A 22063-nucleotide genomic window follows, 5' to 3' on the forward strand; every position below is an offset into this window, starting at 1 on the left:
GAAAATAACCTTGCTCCACCTTCTACGTTACATCCCTTGAGATCCTTTAAATACTGCTATCGTGTCACCTCTCACTCTACTCTTTGCCAAGCGAACTGTACCCAGCTCCCTAAACTGTTTCTTATGGTGCTGGGTCAGCTATGTCTCGATACCTTCCATCTTGTCAGTAACCGTGAACCTGGCTATCAAGGACTGGACATAGTATTCCAAGTGAACTCTAAACAAAGTGGAGACATACTATGAATCGTCTTCCTCTAGACACTATCCTCCTGTTGAGGCAACCTAGAATTGCATTACCTTCTTTTAGCCACTGCATCCTACTGTTTTATATTTAAAGTCATGGCAATGTATTTAATGGAACCATTTTATGTTTGCAAAAAGAAATGTAAGTTGGTCAGTCATAGTTTCCTTCTCCTCTCACTTAGTCAGAATGGGCTTCACTACCTTTGAAAACAAAGCTCTGAGAAGTAGAGGGAATTCTATGGGGAAATGTTGGATTGCAGATCCCATCAGTCATGGTCACTAATGAAGGATTACAAGAACTGTTGTCAATATTCATATAACTTGCCCATTCGTCATGTGGGCACAGAATCGTATCTTGAAGCACAATTGCCAGATAAAGAGATATTCAAAGCTGGCTAGCTAACAAAGAATATCAGAGCAGAAGTTCAGTCCTTCTACACCAGTGTTTCTCAGCCTAAGGTGGGTCCACAGATGTTTTGGCCTACAACTCCCAGAAATGCAAGGCAGTTTACCAGCTATTAGGATTTCTGGAAGTTCAAGGCCAAACCAACTGGGGACCCACAGGTTGAGAGCAAAGATAGGAACCATTCTAACCTCCAGGGCTGTGGCTGGACTGCAACTTCCAGCACTCCTGCTAGGACTTGCCAGTCCCCCAACATTGTGAGGGCTTGCCTGATTCCTCCTCCCACTCTCAGCTGAAGCTGGTTATTATATCAAGACATATTAACTGGTTTTAACCTCCGATCTATCAGTGTTAAAGCAACCTGTTTTGCTGCAATGCCTGTTTACAGTCATTTTATGCCCTGTGTTTAAGTGTTTTCATATTCTGAAGTATAAATGCATCTCTTGATGCACATTTGGAAAGGAGGACTACATTATTCAGAACTCTTAAAATGTAATCATAAAAATGGCCACTAGTCAGGCTACGTTGCAAATGGAATGAAAAGCATACTAAAACTTTTTTTATATACCGCTCTATCTCCCCGAGGGGACTCAGAGCAGTTCCCAGATAACATCACAAAACATACAAAGTAAAACAACATAACCATAAGATTAACAAAACAATATAAGCATAAAAATTGTCACCATAACACATATATATTAAAAGTAATCCTGCCTGTTCAAGGCAATTAAAAAATTTACAAGGGCCAAGATTTGTGCAAGCCCCAAAATTCTAGGGTGCCCGGGAATTAAGTGCAATGCTATGGCAGGCAACAATAATATTAGGTAGGAGTCTGTGGCTGTTAATTCCGGGACCAATTAGAGGAAGTGATCTGGGTAATTGGTAGGAAGAATAAAGTTGTATTCGACAATGTGTAAGACTGAGTTAGAACTGGTCATTTTCAAAGGCTTGTTGAAACCAACAGGTTTTCAAGTTCTTACGAAAGGAGGGGAGGGATGGGGCCTGTCTTATTTCCCTTGGAAGGGCGTTCCAGAGGCGGGGGGGGGGGGGCACAACCGAGAAGGCCCTCTCTCTTGTCCCCACCAACCGTGCTTCTGACGGAGGTGGGACCGAGAGGAGGGCCTCCCTGGAAGATCTTAGAGCTCGTGCCAGTTCATAGAAGCTTTTAAAACCACGCATTTTCAAGACCGATTTCTTCAAAAGCTTCAATTGTTAAATCTCCAATTTGTTACAGAAATTGTAGCCTGGGAATGATTCAATGGATAGCTGGAGCTGTCAAGGTTCTCAATGGAAGTACAGTTCCATGAACTATGGCTACATTAAATATAAAAAATGCTGCTCTTTCAAAAGGGTAAGACCCCTGTGACTGCATCAACTGCTTCCCAGTAGGTGGTTGTTGATAGCCATGGGAGTTAAATGTTCCTATCTGTCAAATAAGACCCCAGACTATATTTTGGTACACACTTGCCTTTTTATGGAAATGTCCACTTTTCCCTGACTTCAAACAAAAGATGACCTGTTATACATTTGTTGCCAACATTGCACCCCCAAAGAAGCGCCTAAGAGAAGTGTTATGTGGTCAGGGAAGTGGCCGGGGACCCCTAACCATTTGGCAGTTCTTTGTGAAAAAATTGGTATGTTCTTTGCAGATAAAGTCCATCTGACCTGCTCTGACTTAGACGACAGTGTTAATGCAGTCTCCATGGATATCACTGAGGCATCCGCTTGACCTTGTTCAATGGATTCTTTTCAGCTTGTTCAGCTCAAGGATGTGGACAAGATCTCTGGAGAAATAAGGCCAACCACTTGTTCTCTTGACCCTTCCCTGGAGCCATCCTGGCTTATAACATCAGCGTGAGGGGTGGGGGGGAGGCAGGACGGGACTGACAAAAGTGGTTGAAAGTGGTGAATGCCTCCTTGACCCATGTCATGTTTAACTGTTTTTAATGATATGTTTAATGTTTACACATCCTAGTTTATTGTCTAATTGGTTTACCCCCAACCTCAACGTTTAATTCTTTCATTATAAGTTTATTGCCATTATTGTGTATTAAAAAAACCTATTATTTAAATAAAGAATAGTTTTAAATTGTTTTTATATGAATTTTATTATGTGATTTAATCTGTTTTAAACGATGTATTTATGTGTGTTCGGCATCTAATTGTTGCCAGTCTGTATGCCGCCCTAAGTCACCTTCGGGCTGAAAAGGGCGGGATAAAAGTGTGATAAATAAATAATTTTGTATTATTCCTGATGTTGTTTGTTACTTTGTAAGGCATTGAATGTTTGCTGGTTTTTTGTGCTGTACACCGCCCCAAGCCCCTTTTGGGAGAGAGGTGTGGTCTAGAAATAAAATTTTATTATTTTTTATTATTATAATGTAAGCTGTGCTTTAAGGCTGATTCCTCCTCACAATTCACATAAGGCAAATTGTCAATGTAGCAGACTGAAGCGCTGAAGATCTATAGTTTGAACATTCTTAAAACTAGTTCTGAAAGACATTTGAGAAGAATATGCAGATGGCATAAGCATTCTATTGTGAACAATGGAACTGGGAAATAAAGAATCCGCAAGTCATATAGTAGTCACTTAATTTTTTATTCATCTTTCTGTGGGAATAGGGAAAGAGAGAGCATACATTTATACAATATTTCACAATCACTTTTATCCAGGATGGGGTTATTTTCTTTTAAATACTTGCCAAAAAAAATAGCAAGAGCAATTTGACAGTAGTACAACAACCTGTGCCCAGAACACTGACATGTACAGAGTAAAGCTAAAATAATTGCTCACCAATATCTTGAGAGGTAACATCTTATATGGACTGAGTGTGCATTAAAAAAAAAAGTACTGCTGGTTGAGTATCTTGAGGTAAATGGTGTTCCAACAAGGATACTATTTTATCTTTTGCTCATAATCCTGTACATAGCTTTCTGTTATCTTATACCAAATATTCCTAATAAAAATGCATTAAAAAGGTTAAAAAGAGAAGTGGAAAAGGTCAACCAATCAGTCACCTCACTTGGTTAAACTACAATCAGCCATTTATTCTGTAGAACTGTAGTATGAACAATATTTATTACTACTACATCTGAGATTACACCTTAGTTATGGCAAGAGCTACTCCACATGGATTTTTGCTATCAAAGAAGGTATAAAGTTGTGTATCTTTAATCCAGACTCATTTTCAGAATACCACCATGAATGATAACGCTAGGTCAAGGAACTCCAACAATTACGAGGCACAATCTGTTCTGAAATGCTAAGTTATATTTAGCAACTGTACAAAGAGTAGTCATGCATTATGTGATATAAAGTTCTTAGCATCTAACACAAACTGAAAAGGTATTGCAGGGTTTAGACGTCTAAATTGATCACAGAACTGGCTAATCTCTTAATTCCTGTGGTAATTGTATGGCAGCCAACTAAGTAGACATAGGCAAACCAAAGACAAATGAAAGTTTGAGCCAGGGCCCTAGCATTTCTTCACAAGTTCAAAGATACAAGGTAAACCACCAGAGCTGGCCAGATCCACATAAGCGGTATGATTCAAATACAAAAAGCCACAATGGTCACAATACCTGTCAGAAAACAAAACACCTTCCCCAGCTCAGACCTTCTTCTTTTTTGGGGGACCCCCCCCCCAACTTTTACACGTTTCTTGTCTTAAATGTTCTTGTAAAACTTATCCACCTCTGTTTTCTTGATGAGCTGGAAACAAAGAATTTGAAATTCCCTGCAAGATGTGACTGTCTTATATTTGGACACAAACAGTCTGAACTGTAGCAATTTCACAGATCCTACCCAAAGAAATGAGATTTGTCAAAAGTATTTTCTGACATATGGTATCATTCTTTTTACAAACATTAAATAAGTTAGTTGTGGGATTCCAAGAGAGACTTGTAATATATATATATATATAAATACCTACATATATGAAGAGGCATTACACTGATTGTCAGTTTTGATGATTTCCCGTATATGACCTGCAATGAGAAATGTATTAGGAAAAATACATGAGAAAAATGTTCCCATCTGGTTTGGGTCATACTGGTGTAAATCTGTGTTTGATAGAAAGCTGCTCTAGAAAATATTGGAGGGGAGACCCCCAAAACAAACATTTCATCTATGTCTGCGACATAAATGTTTTTTTAATATTTACATGTTTCTGGATGTCCATTGCTAAAACTTTATGCATCTTCCTAGTATAAACATTTTAAGGAGGAATCAAATATACAATTCAGGTATTTTTAGGTGCAACTCCTTGAGTTGGAATTGCTGTATTCATGCCTGAAATCACAAATAATCAAAGTATTCCTCTTTATTTTTTTTAAAAAAACACAACTCAAGAAACAGTCCTCCTATGTTTGTCAACGAACGGAACTAGCAACAAGTGCCCAAGAGTAAATAATGGTAGCCCAAGTGGTCTTACGGCTACTACAAAACCATGAGACAAAATAGTAATCTCTGGTTGGGTCACTAAGAGACAAACTCCTCAGCTGTTTCCATTCTCCTTGTTTTAGAGTTTAGACACAGAAATCTTGCTTATAAATAAATTCCTCTTTGTTCCCAGAGATCAATATGTAAGAAAACGGCGTGGTTTAATAAATAACTGTTAAGAAGAAAACATTCACAGCGAACTTTTGATTGTGACAAAAAACCTCACCCCAAACTCTTTATAATGTAATGCATGATGTGTGTCTTCTTTAAGGACCTGTACAGAATCTCATAATACTTAGTGGCTACTGTTGGTTCAGTACTTTAGTTTTAGAGTTAACTGACTTTGGCCTGCAAACATACAATTGCTCAAATAACTGTAGTGTGTTATTACTTCTCAAAAGTACTTTGGCACCTATCTAGTTCCTGCCCATTTAGCTAGAGTTTTCATGGCAAGGCTCATATCTTAAGCTCCTGTCCCTATTAAATAAAGTAATTTAAAGGTAATGTGGAAGGGCTTTTTCTTTGTGTTCAACTGCTACATTAACAGAAATAATTGCATATCTGATGGTAAGTTTGTTTTTAAAAAGCAATTACCTAACTTTAATTTAATTTTTTTGTGAACATAGGGAAAATGTATTGAATCACGGGCAAAATATTACTCAGATAAGTTGGGGAACAAAAATGAAGCACTGTCAAGTTGCAAAGGAGCAAGGAGTTCTGGGTAGTGAAGGTTCCTGAGGTGATCTTGAAACAGTAACACAGTGGGGAATAGGCTGAATTCAGCGTTTGGCAAGTGCAACAGCACGAGCCATTCCTCATTCATGGGTTGCCCCCCAAAAAGGAGTGAGTTGGCAGAGTGCTCCCGGGAAGCTGGAGAAGGGGATGACTGCTTCTCCCAGCCTCATTGCACACACCTCAGTCTGCATCCAACCTACTGTCTCCTGTTCAGTAAAACAAAATACATGAGGCAGAACATTTACATATATATAAAATTGAAAAAGGCTTCTTTCCAAAGAAGAGTTTTCCAGTGCCATCGCTCTCATAAATCTCTTTTTAAAAAAAGAATCATGCTTAAAATTTAAAATTACCATCAGACACAGCAAACCTAAATATTTTGTAAAATAAATGTATGCAACGTTTTGGGAACTGGAGGCAAAATAAAGCTTTAAACTAAAAATTGGGGATGTTTTCCATTGAACACACAATACATTTTTATACACAAGATAGAACAAGGAAAGGTTAACACGCAATTTCAGGAATGGCCACTGACTGTTGGCATGAATCATATCTTACCATCTTTTAAAAAAACAATACCGTGAATCTGTAATACGCCATTTACAAAATCTGGATCAATTTATTATCTTGGTTTTGTTAGTGTTGTCAATTCAATGATGAAGCATAGGTGGAACTGAGGTATACCTTGTTGAGGGAGGTTAAGTAATGCTTGGAAGCCTTTTTGCTAGATCCCACTTTGATTACATAGAACAGCAGCACACTAAACATTCACAAGCTGTGTCATATTGGCATTACAATAGTCATTTATATAAACACAACAGCAAATGCAATAAAAACAAGTAACCCTTTTTTCTTAAATCGGAAAATGAAATGTTTGATTTAAAAAAAATAGCAGTAGTTCATTTTAAGGAATTAGTCTGACATGTTAAGAAATACAATGTCAGGTTTTAAAATGTTTGACTAGCCAGGATAGGTCCATGTTCTTCTTCAAATAAGTTTGTTAACATCATCTTGCTATTTTTCTCTCAGTCCCATGTCCTTCAGTTGTTGTATACAAGGAATGCAGTAAGTCTCCTGGATCCATGTCTGGAGTAGGGCAGGGAAGCATCGTCCCACTGACACTCCAAAGCCAGACTTACCATTCCTTCCACATATCACACAGAAAAGAGTTGACCAGAATCAGGCCCCTTAGCTTAGCAGCTCCAGCGCAGAGTCTTATTGGTCAAAGTGTGCGACCAGTGCAACTATCATAGACTGGATTCTTTGGGAGGGAAGTCCACATTTGTTACCATCGTGACAACTGTCACAATGTCCTCTGTTGTTATAATGTTTGTTAGTCTTTGCATCTGAATAATGCGTTCCTCTACACAGCCTGCTGACAATCGAGCTTCTGCATCATGATCCCAGCACTCTTCTATTGTTTCACATAGCATTGCCATTCCCTAAAGAGAAAAACACAACTATAAAACCTGCATTACATTAAATACAAAACAAAACAAATCAAAAAACCAAACAAAAACAAAAACCCCTAACTAATGGGAATATCTGCCAGAAATTTTCAATAGCTGACCTAAACTGGTTAAGAATAATGTCACAGCTGGCCGGCATGAACACTTGACAGAGGATTGCTACTAAAGATGGTTCAGAAGCTGAAGCTGGTGCATAACGGCACCATACTCCTTGGGTGAGGACAGGCTGCAGAGCATATTCCTGGATCCAAGCTTGTTTATCTCCACCAGCTACTCATCAACTTTCATGCCTAACCCAGATTGCCAATTACTACAAGGGCCATATTGAAATAATGCCAATGTGCTTCTGAAACTATTAATCCGAACACGATGCTACTTACACCAACAGAAAGTGTAATTGTTACTTCATGACTAACATAATTTCTGCATTTCTACTGTTGCATAACAATGGATATGAAGCACAAACAAAGAAGTGTCATCAAGTTCTTGAGCAAAGGAGTATGCACTGCTGCCAACAACCACAGAAGGCTCAGCAATGTGTGTGGTAAGTAATGTGTGAAGAAGGGTGAAAAGGCTTAGTATTGAAGACAAATTGTATTGTGGATGGCTATCAACAACAGTTACCAGTGAAAACCAAAACAGGATGAATAACATGATTTGTGCAGATCAGTATACAACTGTTTGATAGATAGTTGAGTAACCTGGCTGTGGTCACAGTGCTGTTGAGCAATTATCCACAACCTTGGATACAGGAAAGTGTGTGCCAAGTGAGTTCCTCATTAACAACTGATTTGAAAGAGAAGAAACATCATGTGTGTTTGGAACTGTTGGCATCATTTGAACCTCACAAAAAATGTTTGTTCTGATGAGGTTATCTAGTATACTAGTATGATCCAGAGACCAAGAATCAGTCATGGAGCAAAGGAATTCAAAAGCCAGCTTTCAATGCAGAGGATTCTGGTGAATGTTTTCTGGAATGACAAGGGGGTTATGCGGTTTGATTTCCTGGAGTGTGGGACAACAATGATCAGCAATGGCTACACTGCATCACTCCAAAAACTTCAAGAAGTCATCCACAAGCAAATGCCACAGAAACAGCTACAAGCAATTCAATTACATGATGATAATGCATGACCAAACACTTCTTTGGCAACATCACAGGCTCTTGCATAAATGGGATGGCCAGTGATACCATATTTACCTAATATCCCCTATATAGAATTCTCATACTTTCATTTGTTTGGTTGGATGATGGAAAGCTTTTGGGAATGGTGCTGTGATGATGTAGAAAAATTCGAAGACATGATGAGACAGAGCAAAAGGGAGTGCATGCATATGTTTTTCCAAAGTGGATTTGATGAGTGTGTTCAAAAGGTGGAGTAAACACATTGCCACTAGTGCAGAGTATTTTGAATATGTTGTAGACAAAGAGCAACTGTACACATGTATGGACTTGCATATCTCTCAAATTGTTAATAGATATGACCGGGCTGGCATTACTTTCAGTACGACCCTGAAATGGACAGGAAGAACTTAACTAAGATCAATAAGGAGATCCCTGTTAAGATTCCTTTCTTTTCAGAAGCTGCAATGCATGGAATTCAGAAAAAGGATTTCTCAATGATTGGGGACCAGCCTTATGTAAATTCTTTCCTGAAACATTGCCAGTATATTTTTGTATTCCTTTCACAACCTTGTCAAATGTGACTATTTTAAGGGCTGTTCTTATAATGTCTGATGCTCTTCAGCAACTTTACTGTCAGAATGTCAAGCTCTTCTGTTTTTAATTTTTTTTAAACTTGGTGTTATTGTAAAATGTGTTGGAGGTATACACAGTTAAAAAATAGGAACTTGCAATGATGTGATACAGAAAGCCAGCATTCACAGAAAAAGCAATCTTGGAAAAATGTGATGGCTGATAGATCTGCTTCAGATTTTGCATTCTTACAAAATATTTTAATCATTTTATCACCAGATGTATTTCACAAAATGCTTCACACTATTTGGTTAATTATTTTCATTTTCTGAACTCATGATAGACACATTCACTAACTAAACATAATGCTACACCCATCAAACATGTGAAACTTAATTAAACTTCAACTGTAGTTACAACTTTATTAAAATATCTGCCTTTAATGAATGCTGCCAGTATTTAAAGTATTTCTATAGATCATTATGATTTTAATTTCTCTTGGTCTGATTATGCTACTTACAGCATGTTTCTGCCAACACTCTCTCAAGACAGGCCTCTTCTTTTTATGTACAACAACTTCCTGCATATCTTCAAGAGAAGGATGCTGGCCCACTTCTTCCTCAAAAGGTAACATATATTCATCCACTGGTCCTGCATAATATCAATAGCAATAGCAACAACAACAGTTGTGTTGGTCAGAATCTTGTATGGGAGATGCATAACCCCTGTAGTTAGGGCGCCATGATACTGTGAAGCTGATTTTAACCACTGAAATCTGGTAGAACAATGATGGGGGAAATCCCTTGAAAAATAAATGCTTCCAAATTTAAACAAAACACACAACTAGTTTGGAAGCCAATTACTAGTTCACAAGGATTTATTTATTTATTTAAAACATTTCTATCCTGCCCTTCTCACCCCAAAGGGGACTCAGGGCACAGCATAAATACAGCAAACATTCAGTGCCGGGACATGATATCATTAGATGCATACATAAACATTAAAAACATTTGTCTCAATATTAAAATACACTGTTTAAAAAACAATCTTGATCGTCTGCGTATAATCTAATTGGCCTGGTAAGGTATCGCTGCTTTATTGCACTGTCCCGAAAGCTTGGTCCCACAGCCAGGTTTTTACCATCCTTCTAAAGGACAGGAGGGAGGGGATTTAAGAGCTATAAATACACATTTTTCTACACAGAAACACATTTTCTGCGCAGAAATACATTTTGTGCAAAAAATATGCGTTTTATGGAAATACATTTTATGGAAAAGACGTATCTATACTGAGTAGATACTTTCTGAAGCACAAAAACTCTTAGTTCTCTAATGCCAGCTTGTATGTTTCTCAATGGGGTTTCCCAAATACTGTTAACTCTCTCAGCTGAGACCAGCAAAGATCTTTTTTTCCTGTCTCTAAAACTTGTACAGTAAAGTTTATATCCTGAGCAGATTTTTATATCTGCACTTAGATATCAACATTGCTTTAAATATTGAAAGGCCTGGCTATTGACAAAAAGATACTTGAAAGATGCATCCTGTATAAACTTATTTTATGATACACTTTATGAGAAATGCGGGAATGATTTAATCCATCATACAGAAACATCTGAGGATGAAATATTTCCACCACATATTTCAAAAACAGCTTTACTTACCATCTGATGCAGTACATCGTGATGCCAGTTCCCACAAGACTAGTCCCATGGCATACATATCTATTCTCAAAAACGCATCCCTTTGGAAGTTGATAGCACCTTCTAACACTTCGGGAGCCATGTATCTTCGGGTGCCAACCTTTGGGAGAGGGGGGAATAGCCACTCAGAGTTAATGATCAGCAATACTAACTTCAATTACAAAACTGTGCAACATACATTTTAAAGAAATGGCAAGAAATGTCTTTTAGCATTAAATGTTAATAGCCATACTTTTCTTTAGGATAGTTTACCACCTAAATAGAAAACATATTTAATACTTTCTTACAAATAAATGCAAGATGTCTTTTCAAGGTAATAGTACTGATGGCCAGTATTATTCTTTAGAGCAGTGATTCTCAACATGTGGGTCCCCAGGTGTTTTGGCCTATGACTCCCAGAAATCCCAACCAATTTACCAGATGTTAGGATTGTCTGGGAGTTGAAGGCCAAAACATCTGGGGACCCACAGGTTGAGAACCACTGTCTTAGAAGAACCCTCAACCCAGAGAAGTCACAATCACATAAGATAACCTTTAATAGGACTGGAGATGTTTTTCCTGGGTTTTCAGTAATACTGAATAATACCACCTTTTGCAGATTGAATGTTACCTTAGTATTGTAAAATGCATTATATATCATTTGTATTGCCATTAAATTAACATTAAATTAACAAGATATTCAAAGTCCAATTTATTCATAATGTAATTACAAACTCAACAATTTAAAATCAAACCACAAACTGCAAGCAACAATGTGGAACCTCTTTAGAAAAAAGAAACCACCAACTGCCCTAAAAATTATTCTGTCTTCACTAGTTCTCCATATCAGACATACAGCACTCATTCCTATAAAAAGAACTGAGAACATGAGATAAAGGCCAGGAATTGTAATGATTCCATACTGTATACTATCTTACATAAAGATTGTCCTCCTACACAACGTTTAAAAATGATTTTTACAGCAGTATATGTGTAACTACCTTGTCTTAAACATTAAATTCATCGTTCTGAAATATAATATCCCATAAATGTTGGTTTCAACTTTTCCGAAAGAAAAAAACAACTTCCCAATAAGGAGAGGTGTATTTATCTGGGTTTTTTCTGCCAGGCTTTTACATTTCTACAAGTGAGACAAAATCTCTGGTTTAAATTTGTGTGGAAATTTCTATGCATTACAGGGAAGAGAGGTACATTCCTATTTAAATTAGAAAAGGAATTCAAAATGAAACTACCAAAATCAAATTGATCTTCTAGAACAGTGGTTCTCAACCTGTGGGTCTCCAGGAATTTTGGTCTACAACTCCCAGAAATCTTAGCCAGTTATCAGTTGTTAGGATTTCTGGGAGTTGAAGGTCAAAACATCTGGGGACCCATAGGGTGAGAGCCACTGTTCTAGAAACTCATGGTGTGATGACATCTAGAACACTAAGTAAAATTATGTTTATTTCACGGGAAAAAATATATTCAGGGATGGAAAAGGTACAGAAAAAGGCAGCCAATATGATCAAGGGATTGGAACAATTATGACAGGTTTGAAGTAATCTACTTAGAAAAAATGCAATAAACATCCCAAGTAAGTGGAGACATGAAAACATGTGTAAAATTGTACATGGTGTGGGCTTAGCAAATAGTGAAATTTTTTTCTTTCTACTTTGCAATATCAGAACTTGTGTCATCCTCTAAAGCTGTAAGATTCAGGACAGAAAAAATGTCACATAAACTGTGGAATTCATTACCCAAGGTATAATGATTGCTAGCAATAAAAAGTCATGGAAACTAGAGTCATCAACAGCTATTAAATTTAATTGTTTGCATTCTGTCAAACTGTGTAGCTTTGGTGATATGTAATTCTATTTTATGTGTGACACCTTGAGTGCTTTGTTAGCCACCCCGAGTCACTTCGGGGAGATGGTAGTGGGAAACAAATAAATATTATTCTTATTCTTATTATTGAGTGTACTGTATACTGCCTTCAGTAATTTGGAGGCTCTATGCCTCTGTATGCCTGCTGGATACATGAAATGGAGTGTGCAGTGTTAGTAACTTTATGCTGACAAGCTTCTTATACTCAACTAGTTGGCTACCGTGGGAATGGAATGATCAGCTAAACACTACAGGTCTTCAATCTGATCCAGCAAGTTTTTCCTGATGTTCCAATTGAAGACTTTACCCCTATCCTACATACTGCTAGGATCTACTGGCTCTGCTTAGTTCTAGAAGTTTTTGAAATACTAAACAGCAAGGCACATAATTGCGACCACAAGGAAATGTAATCAAAATTACAGGTAAATCGGCCTTTAGCAATTCAAAATTATTTGTAATAGAGAACAGGTACAAAATATGGCACCAATTACAGATTAGCTGGCTCTTTATACCCACCTGACCATGTGTATCGCCTGCTGACTTCCCAGCCTCAAATTTTAAAGCAAGGCCAAAGTCAGCAATACAAGCCGTAAGATTATTTTTCAGCAATACGTTCTTGCTTTTAATGTCCCTTGGGGAAAAAAAACACAAAGATCAATCATTCTTACACACAAAGTTTAGAAAGTTTTGGTTTTAGGGCACATTTAAGCCCGACCTTGGTTTTGTATCTTGCAATTTGGATTTAAGCAGCACTTTGTAGCAAAAAAAAAGTGCCCACTTCTTCTCCAAGCACAGGACTAAAGGGTTAAAGGCAGAAGAAGCGAACCACTGACACTATGTGAAAAAGACTTCACAATAGAGAAACCATTGGTTGTTATTCTGCATACAATGGAGAAGACCAGCAATATTTTCTTTTTAATGACTGCCGTTTTTTCACAATAGAGCATCACTGCTGGTAAGTGAATATACGCAACTCTACCCTACAGCATTAAGTCACTTGGGTGCAATGTATCATCAATGGCTTTCATGGCTGGAATCACTGGGGTGATGTGGTTTGCTATAACACGGCCAAACAGCAGGCACCACACAACAGTTAACTACCTATAAGTAGCTAAGCCCTATGGGCTGGCTGAGTATCCACTGAGAATTCCACAAAACACCCTCTATCTTTTCAAAAGGGGAATCCAGTGTATGACTACAAAAAACAAACAACTAGATCCTTTCTATATCTGTAATGTGTAACAAAAAAGTGTAAAAGAGATACAAACCTGATTGTTCTGCTAAGAATATTAAAACTGGTATCACCGTACCAATGGCTCCACTAACTCTGCCCTTTGCCTAAGCTAACTACATATGTTTTACTGCACCACCTCATCACAAAGGCCTAATCTGTATACTAAAGACTAACTTAAATCATGTCACCTAATATGACATATTCTGAATTGTAAAATAATCAGTAAACATACTATGTTGGAGGGCCAAAATAAGTCCTTGTTCTCCAGCTATGCAACAGTATTGGGAATCACCAAGTTAGACCCTTACAGTCCTCAGTGGTTGGGGAGTGGAGGTTCACTTAGTGCCATCTAGATGCTATTGCATAGCCAGGGACAAAAAAGCAGCTATCACCTGCTAGAGGTCCAAATTTGTTTTGTCATTAGTTACAGGGTACAGAGCTGGTGAAAGGGATATCCCCTTGTGGTGCAGTGGGTTAAACTCCGGCAGGACTGAAGACCGACAGGTCGCAGGTTCGAATCCGGAGAGAGCGCAGATGAGCTCCCTCTATCAGCTCCAGCTCCTCATGTGGGGACATGAGAGAAGCCTCCCACAAGGATGATAAAACATCCGGGCGTCCCCTGGGCAACGTCCTTGCAGAAGGCCAATTCTCTCACACCAGAAGCGACTTGCAGTTTCTCAAGTCACTCCTGACACAAAAAAAGAGGGGAAAAAAGTACTTTGGCTGGCATAACTCTCATATAACACTAGTGTAAGATATGAAGATGATTCTGGCTAATATCTTCACGAGGAACACTTTGGATAACAATTCACATAATTAACAGACTTAAATTGCTACCATAACAAAAACTGCAAAATTCTATAATTGTAACCAACATGCTAGAAGTGAATTTGTAGCTGACACTGTCTCAACACTGTCAAATTTTTGGGTTAAAAAATAATTGGAATCACTGGGCTAGAACCAAAGTCAGCAGATGTGATTTTCATTATTACCTCGCCTTCAGATCCCTAAAAATCTATTCTTAAGGGTTGGAGAGATTGTCAGAGGAACACAGGAAATGGCGCTGAATGATGCAGGGAGAATAGAAGTATAATGACAATCCCATCTTCACTTTCTCTTCATTTAGATCAGAAACTTTCAATTGGCTTTAACTACCAATGGAAGGAACCCTTCTGTTTGTATAGGAGTAATGCTTGATTCAACTCATCATGCTTTTCTTGCAATCATACAGATATAAAAAATAAACTCCGTAACTCTAAAATACTGCAGAATTCATATCCAACCTGTATTTAAAATGTACTAACAACTACTTAGATAATATATACAATAATATACCTGTGGGATATAGCTGGTTTATGTCCATCTTTCAGACCAGGGATATCTTCATGAAGGTAAGCCAAACCCCTAGCCATAGTTTCAGCAATGTGACAGAGTTCATTCCATGAGACTACGTTAGCCTTCAGAAAGTCGGTAAGTGACCCCTAAAAAGGATGATTTCAAAAATTATATTTCTCAGTATAGTTCTTCCTTCCAAACAAAATTCTACAAGATTCTAGCATAACTGAGTTCAAGTAAAATCAAATGAAATGTAAATCTCTGTTTTTGGATATTTTAGGCAGCACAGGCTTCTTTTTATTCACTATATAAAATGTGAGAGCCATGTGCATACTGGTGATGCACATAAACAACAGCTCATACTGTTGTAAGTTTGTGTCTATATTCTGAGTGCAGTTATTCTGATATAAAAGTGTACTTTGGGGTTGCCATTTCCAGCTGTGATGTGAAACATTATTCTAAACTCTCAATATGATTTTTTTATCATATTTATTTTGTCAGGAACCATGTTTCAACAAGAATATGTTTATGCAGCTACTAATAATCTGCCCATAGCTTTAGAAACACATACAAAAATCCCCATGAAAGAATACTCATAAGGACAACATCCAATTTATTATTACAGTCCCAGAAGGACAGATATCCAAAACTCCACAGTATTTCCGTGGCAAATTCCACGGAAACAAAAATCTCCAATGCCTCAGCTACAGAACCCAATGTTAAATTAAAAGGTATTGGAATCTGATCATTTAAAAAGCACATTTTCATGGATGGAAAGGATTTATTTATTATTATTTTATTTATTTCGAGGTTTTATATACCGACCCTCTCACCTTCAAAGAGGGATTCGGACCGGTTTCATAACAGAGTTATGAAAACAACATTATTGAAAATGAAAAATAATCAAAATGAACACCTTTTCATGAAATGCTGTTATTAGCCACAAATCAACATCAATGTTGGTTCCTCGCTTCTCAGCACCAATAAACTGGAGTATATTTTCATGTTTCATTCCAGGCAAGCTATATATCTCATATTCATTTTGCCATGACTGTTTGTCCTAAAACAAAAAAATGCAAATTAATATATTCACAATACTCCATCTGGATACTAACAAGGGTCACACACTCAGCAATATAATTATGGACTCAGAAGGGTCTTCTGAGTTTGAGCTACAGCAAGAAATATACTGAACTGTGACTATTCTCCACCATTGGCTTCGCTGCCAAGGACTGACAGGAGATGCAATGCAACAACATACGGAGAGTGATATCAATAGTAGACATGTTGAGAACTTAAAAGTATCACGCATGACAGCATATTTTATTTATACCCTGAACCTAAGCATCCCATTGCTATTTACTCTAATTGTCTAGTTTCATGTCTGTTTTATATTGTGAACCGCTCTGAACATATGTATATTTGAGAATAGTGGAAGAGGAAGGAAAACCCACTCTGCACATATCTTGACAAGAAAACCCTGATGACTCGTTTGCCACCAATAAACAAATTGCTTGCAACCTAAAGGGTTCAGCATTTCAATATAAATATATCAGGTTGTTCCATATGAAAAGTAAACTTGAAATTTGCTTCCATTCATGGAGAAGAGGAAACATCAGAAGACTCATGAGACTAAATTTAGTATATCCTCAGAAATAGAAATTGTTGTTCTGCACTGTACATGAACAATGTATCACAGTATCAGACACCAGTGAGGTGAAATCTTCTAAACAGAGGCACAGGCAGAAAAACAAACATTACAAGAGTGTTAATCCTTCCCTATGCTATTCAAAGGTTTTTAAAAAAAATGTTTTGGCTGGAGTGACAATTTAAAAAAATGTGCCTGTTCTGACTTGCATATAAATTCAGCATAAGAAGAAACCTACAGAACCTACCATGTCTGTAATGTGGTGACTGCCTGGAATGTGATTCCCTGTCAACCAGATCATATATTAAAGAAGATTTTTAAGATCAAGTCAAGGGATGCTGTGGTTTTAGGTTTGAATACATTTTAAGGATTTTAACTGTGATCTTTTCATTAATACCATTGATTTTAAATTCTATTTTCATGTTTGTATATTTTTAGATTTTAAATTGTACTGAAATGTTTTTAATGTAAGCCGCTTTAAGTCTCCTTTATGAACAGAAAAAGCAAGGTGTAAGTAACAACAAGAACAACAACAACAAGAACCATATATAGCTACAATGAAAAAGAGGGAGGATTATTAGGTTACCCTGGGATGGGCAGGGAAGTGCAAAATATCTTAGGCTGACCACGAGTAGGCAGGCTTGCTAGCTAGCAGAAAAACTGAGGGAATGGGATGACAGAAAGAAAACCAGGCAACACAGAATTTATGAACATTGCCTTCACATCTGTAAAGCAGATTTTTTTTTTGTTTAAAGACAAAGTGAATTAAAATGAATGATTCTGTGTTTTGCAAGTCAGACTTTTCTATATTTTGCCTTCAACTTCTTAGGAAGGTTATTCATCTTGCAACTTTGCAAGCATGATTTTAGCGAGCTGTCCACCCTCTAGCAGCCATTTTACACAATAACTTGGACACTCTCAAAATGTTTTGGTAACAGTTTATCGATGACCCAGAGTGGTGGATTGGCTTGAGACTAGAACTCTGCTTGATCATGATTCAAATTCCCAATTAGCTGCTGAAATCCACTGAGTGACACTAGGGAAGTCACACGCTCTCAACCTCAGAGAGCCCCCTCTGAATAAATCTTGCAATGGAAACCCAAAGGTAGGGCCATCGTGATTCAAAAATGACTTGAAAAGCACACAACAATAACAATTACTATCCCATCAATATATATATATATCTATCGATTATACAAAATACTACTTTTCTTCTGAAAGATACTCATTAAATAGAACTGTGACATTCCAGTTCAATGTTATTATTTTCTTTTTAAAATGTGGTGCATCTTTAAACTTGCATTTTGATAAAAGAATTTAAATACAAATTTTCGCAGTTATATATTTTAATTCATGTTTTAATTTTAAGTCAAGATAATATGGAACTTGAAGGTGAATAAATACCTGGATTGGGAATATTTTCACAGCCACATATTCATTTAACAACTGAGCTTTCCAGACACAGCCAAATCTTCCCCTGGCTTTGACCTCAAGTAATTGCAGTGGCTTGAGGCCCATCAGAGGTGATGGAGGAGGTGGTCCAGGATCCTTAAAAACAGAAGATAAACTGTTAAAATCCATAGGCTTCATCAGAAATCTAATATTAAAGACAATGATTATTTCACTGTAGCATTCCGATAGACAAAAGTACAATTCAGTGAAGAGTAGAGAAAATATAGCATGCAAACTGCATGCAGATCTCGAGCTACTTTACAGGTTCAGTTTGCCTTTTCTCCCCAAACCTCCTCAAAATATCTATAATACAGAAAACCCCACAATATTTCCATGCATTTTTTCACCTTAAATAGTTCAATGACAAACCATCAGTGCTAGAGTGAGAGTTAGCTCTTACACTCTTAGGAGACTTACTTGTTGAACTGAAAATATTATTTACAACCGGTAGGAGCATAGATATAAGCTTACTAGAGCTGGAATCCTGCTAGTAACTGCATCTTTTCCAAAATTATGCAGTGGTAAGAAGCAGACTAGATTTGCCAGCTCTAATGCCATACTACTTTTATGGCAGTTGCACCCGAGGTCTTTTATCTCCTGCCTATGCTGGTGTACTTAAGACAGCATTATTCATCAGCAGGCTTGAGGCCTATCACCATTGGTAAAATTCAAGAGCAAGTTAGTGGTAGCGGACTCAACCTCATTTACCTTAATGATAATTTCTCATCTATATATTTTTGACTTCAGCAATGGGCCCCCTAATGGCAGCTCTTTAGACTCTATAAAAGCCCTTCAGCTCTCAAAACCACAAGGATTTTTTTAAAAAAAAAAACAAATGGGGGGGGGGGCATTATAACCAGCACCACCCAACCAGTGCAATTATGCCTTAACAAATGGTACACCCCCCCCCCCCCCATATATACACACGTTTCCTTTTTAAAGACTGCTGAGGCCTTTTACTGTAGCTTATGGTGTAACAATGCAGGGGCTGCAAGACAGAGTAAAAGTTATTCCTCAAGTACTCTGAGAACTATTGTGATATAGTGTTTTGAGTGTTAGACTACGACTCTGGAGACCAGGGTAAGAATTACCACTCAGCCATGGAGACACACATACTTTCTCTCTCTCTCTCTCTCTCAAAAAAAGCCATGGAATAAGGCCAACTTCCTTTGAATAAATCCTGCCAAAAATCATTCCTTGATGGGTGCCTTAGGAGTGCAATAAGCTAGAAATGATTTCAAGGCACACAGCAACTTTGAATAGTCCAGTTTTTATCTAAATTCATAACAAAATCTTAAGAGAGACTTTAACCTTGTACATGGGAGGGGAGCAAGCTTCCGTTAGAATTAATGATTAATCACAGCCACCACCATTTGCCCCTCCTCCTTCTCCTTCTATATGTAAGGATGTATTTTAAATCAGTGTGGCCTTCTGACCACACTGATTATTACAAATCTTTTCCCAACCAAGTTCATCTATTCCACATAAGAATCCCATATGATCCTTTATTTATGGAAAGGATAAGCTTAACAAATAAAGCATTTCATATTTTGACCCAATGGCACCTTTTAGTATCTAAGAGTGGAATAAGTCATCATCTCCCCTGACCACCCTAGGTCATATTCCTTGGAGTAAAAATGGAGGGAAGAGAAAAATTAAGGATAATTAAATTTTGTGTTTTACACAAACACAATTTTTATGTGTTTTACTTATTGTATTTTATACTGTGTTTATTTTATGTTCCGTTTTTATTTTATGTTCTGTAAGCCATCACGAGTGCCTTTGGAGAGATGGTGGCGGGATATAAAAATGAAGTTTTTGTTGTTGTTGTTGTTGGCATTAATTTCAACAAACTGAGCTGCATGTATTCAGGCTTTGTTGCATTTGGAAACAAAGCACTAATGATAAACTAAGATAACATTGGTGTTTTCATTGAGCAAAAATTATTCTAGTGGACGTCTTAATTGTTTTACACTGGGGGGAAAAGCATCACACTACTTTGGTTCCTGTGTATAGTAACTAAAATGTGAAGTTGCTTAATAAAACTGAAGAAGTATTAACTGAAATAAAATGATAGTGAGTACTCAAAGGACTGGTTGACTAATGTGATTTCCATTTTGGGTGCTTCAGTGCAATAAGTGTAATGATTGAAGGACTGGCAATTTGGATGACGAAACTGGATCGCGATTTTAGTCAAGAGATGAATTGGATGGTTTATTGATATATGTATTGTGGATCGTGTTTTTATGCTTTTAAACAGTATACTGTTGTTTGTTATAAGTTGTGTAAACCGCGTTGAGTCGCCGGCTAGGCTGAGAAACGGCGGTATACAAGTATAGCAAATAAATAAATAAATAAATAAATTCTCAAACAGCAGCCAGTTATGCCATTTGTAAAACCACTTTTGAACTTGAGGGCACTGCCAAATGTTGAGTATGATATGGCACGTGGGGCTTACTGTTTAAAATGAAAAGAGAAAAAACAAAACCAAAAAAACAAAACCAAAAAAACCAAACAGCTATTCCTCTGAATGTACCTAACTGCTCAGGTGTACTTAAAAATAGCGTTTTTGTTCTCATCTATTACTAAACACTACTAAAAATAGTTTACAATTCTATTTCATTTTCACAGTATATTTATTTTACTTTGAAGGCAAAAAAAGTTAAATGGGTTACTGGCAAGGTGTCATGGTGTATATAACTAGTAACAATGGTGGGAAACCAAAGCTGTACTTCTATTGTTCCCATTGCTCCTCGAAGAATCAATACAATTTTCTGTATACCCTAAACATTTCTTTCAGAAGGCAGAGGCAAACTCTGAAGCAAGTTTTGTGGCACAATAGAAAGATGGGAGTGGAAGAGGATCTGAATTTCACTTGCGCAAAATAACAAAACAAGTTAAGTGGAAGCTAGGCAATCCTTCAATCTATTAAAAAGCACAGAATCAATGGCACGGAGTTCTTTCCCTTACATAAATGCTAATCTAATATTTTAATTCCTTTATGTAAATGCAAAAAGTACCACTAACTTTTAAAATTAAAAGAAACCAACTCTTGAATAAATTGCACTTAGCAAAACAATATATTCCTTTATTACTGCTCCTGTAAGTACTCATTATTGCTACCACAGACCATAACCAACTGGTTAACTAATACTGAAATGATAAATAACAAGGAAAGAAATCTATCAGTACTTTGGAACACCAGTATATTACTATTTGTCTGGCCATATTATGTAAATATCTGATCTTATTATCAGCCCGATATCACTTACATATAGTGATATAACCCACAATCAATGATGAAGAATGATCAGTGCATCTTACCTCTATCATTATATGAAAGGCGTGCTTGTAAAGAAAAACACACAAGCAAAGGAAATTACTTCATACAGTACAAATAGATGCAAGAATAGCAGGAAAGGTGAGAGGAGAGAATGGTGAGAAGTTATAAGGTAAAGCAAGGATGCCTTTAAAATGGATAATAAAACTCAGTATTGACTCTTTGAAAGTAAAAGGTCTAATAGTTAATAAATATAACTGACAGCTTTATTTAATCGGTAAATACATTTCAAGCGAAGTGGTTGAAATAGGATTTAGGTATATAAACATCAGATGAGAGATTAATCCAAATATACTGCATCTATTCCAAGACATCTAAATGTAAGAATACATGTAATACTTCAAATGCAGTAATACAACTTAAGTAATACATACACTTAAAGTTCTATGCATTACACCAGAGGGCAGTATTGCATCATCTAAAATTTATCTACAGGGTTTTCAAACCTGTAAAAATAATGCAGTACTGTGTACAAACACACACAGATGCACACGCACACACACCA

General features: G+C 37.1%; 1 protein-coding gene across 3 annotated transcripts in view; it reads right to left on the reverse strand.

The window, feature by feature from the left end:
• Positions 1-3226: 3226 nt before the first annotated feature.
• The window catches only part of ACVR2A (activin A receptor type 2A), a 61257-nt gene continuing 42420 nt past the window's right edge, over positions 3227-22063 (reverse strand). For 2 of the 3 annotated variants that reach the window (XM_060776296.2, XM_060776313.2), the window contains exons 5-12: positions 21543-21566; positions 18171-18314; positions 16035-16178; positions 15119-15264; positions 13066-13180; positions 10648-10786; positions 9508-9638; positions 3227-7264 (exon numbers count right to left, since the gene is read on the reverse strand). In XM_060776296.2, coding sequence (XP_060632279.1) covers positions 7070-7264; positions 9508-9638; positions 10648-10786; positions 13066-13180; positions 15119-15264; positions 16035-16178; positions 18171-18314; positions 21543-21566 — 1038 coding nt within the window. In that variant the 3' untranslated portion in view covers positions 3227-7069. The remainder of the gene's footprint in view (positions 7265-9507; positions 9639-10647; positions 10787-13065; positions 13181-15118; positions 15265-16034; positions 16179-18170; positions 18315-21542; positions 21567-22063) is intronic. The other variant, XM_060776304.2, reaches the window with a different exon arrangement.

Source organism: Anolis sagrei, chromosome 1 (assembly GCF_037176765.1).
Source record: "Anolis sagrei isolate rAnoSag1 chromosome 1, rAnoSag1.mat, whole genome shotgun sequence".
NCBI lineage: Eukaryota > Metazoa > Chordata > Lepidosauria > Squamata > Dactyloidae > Anolis > Anolis sagrei.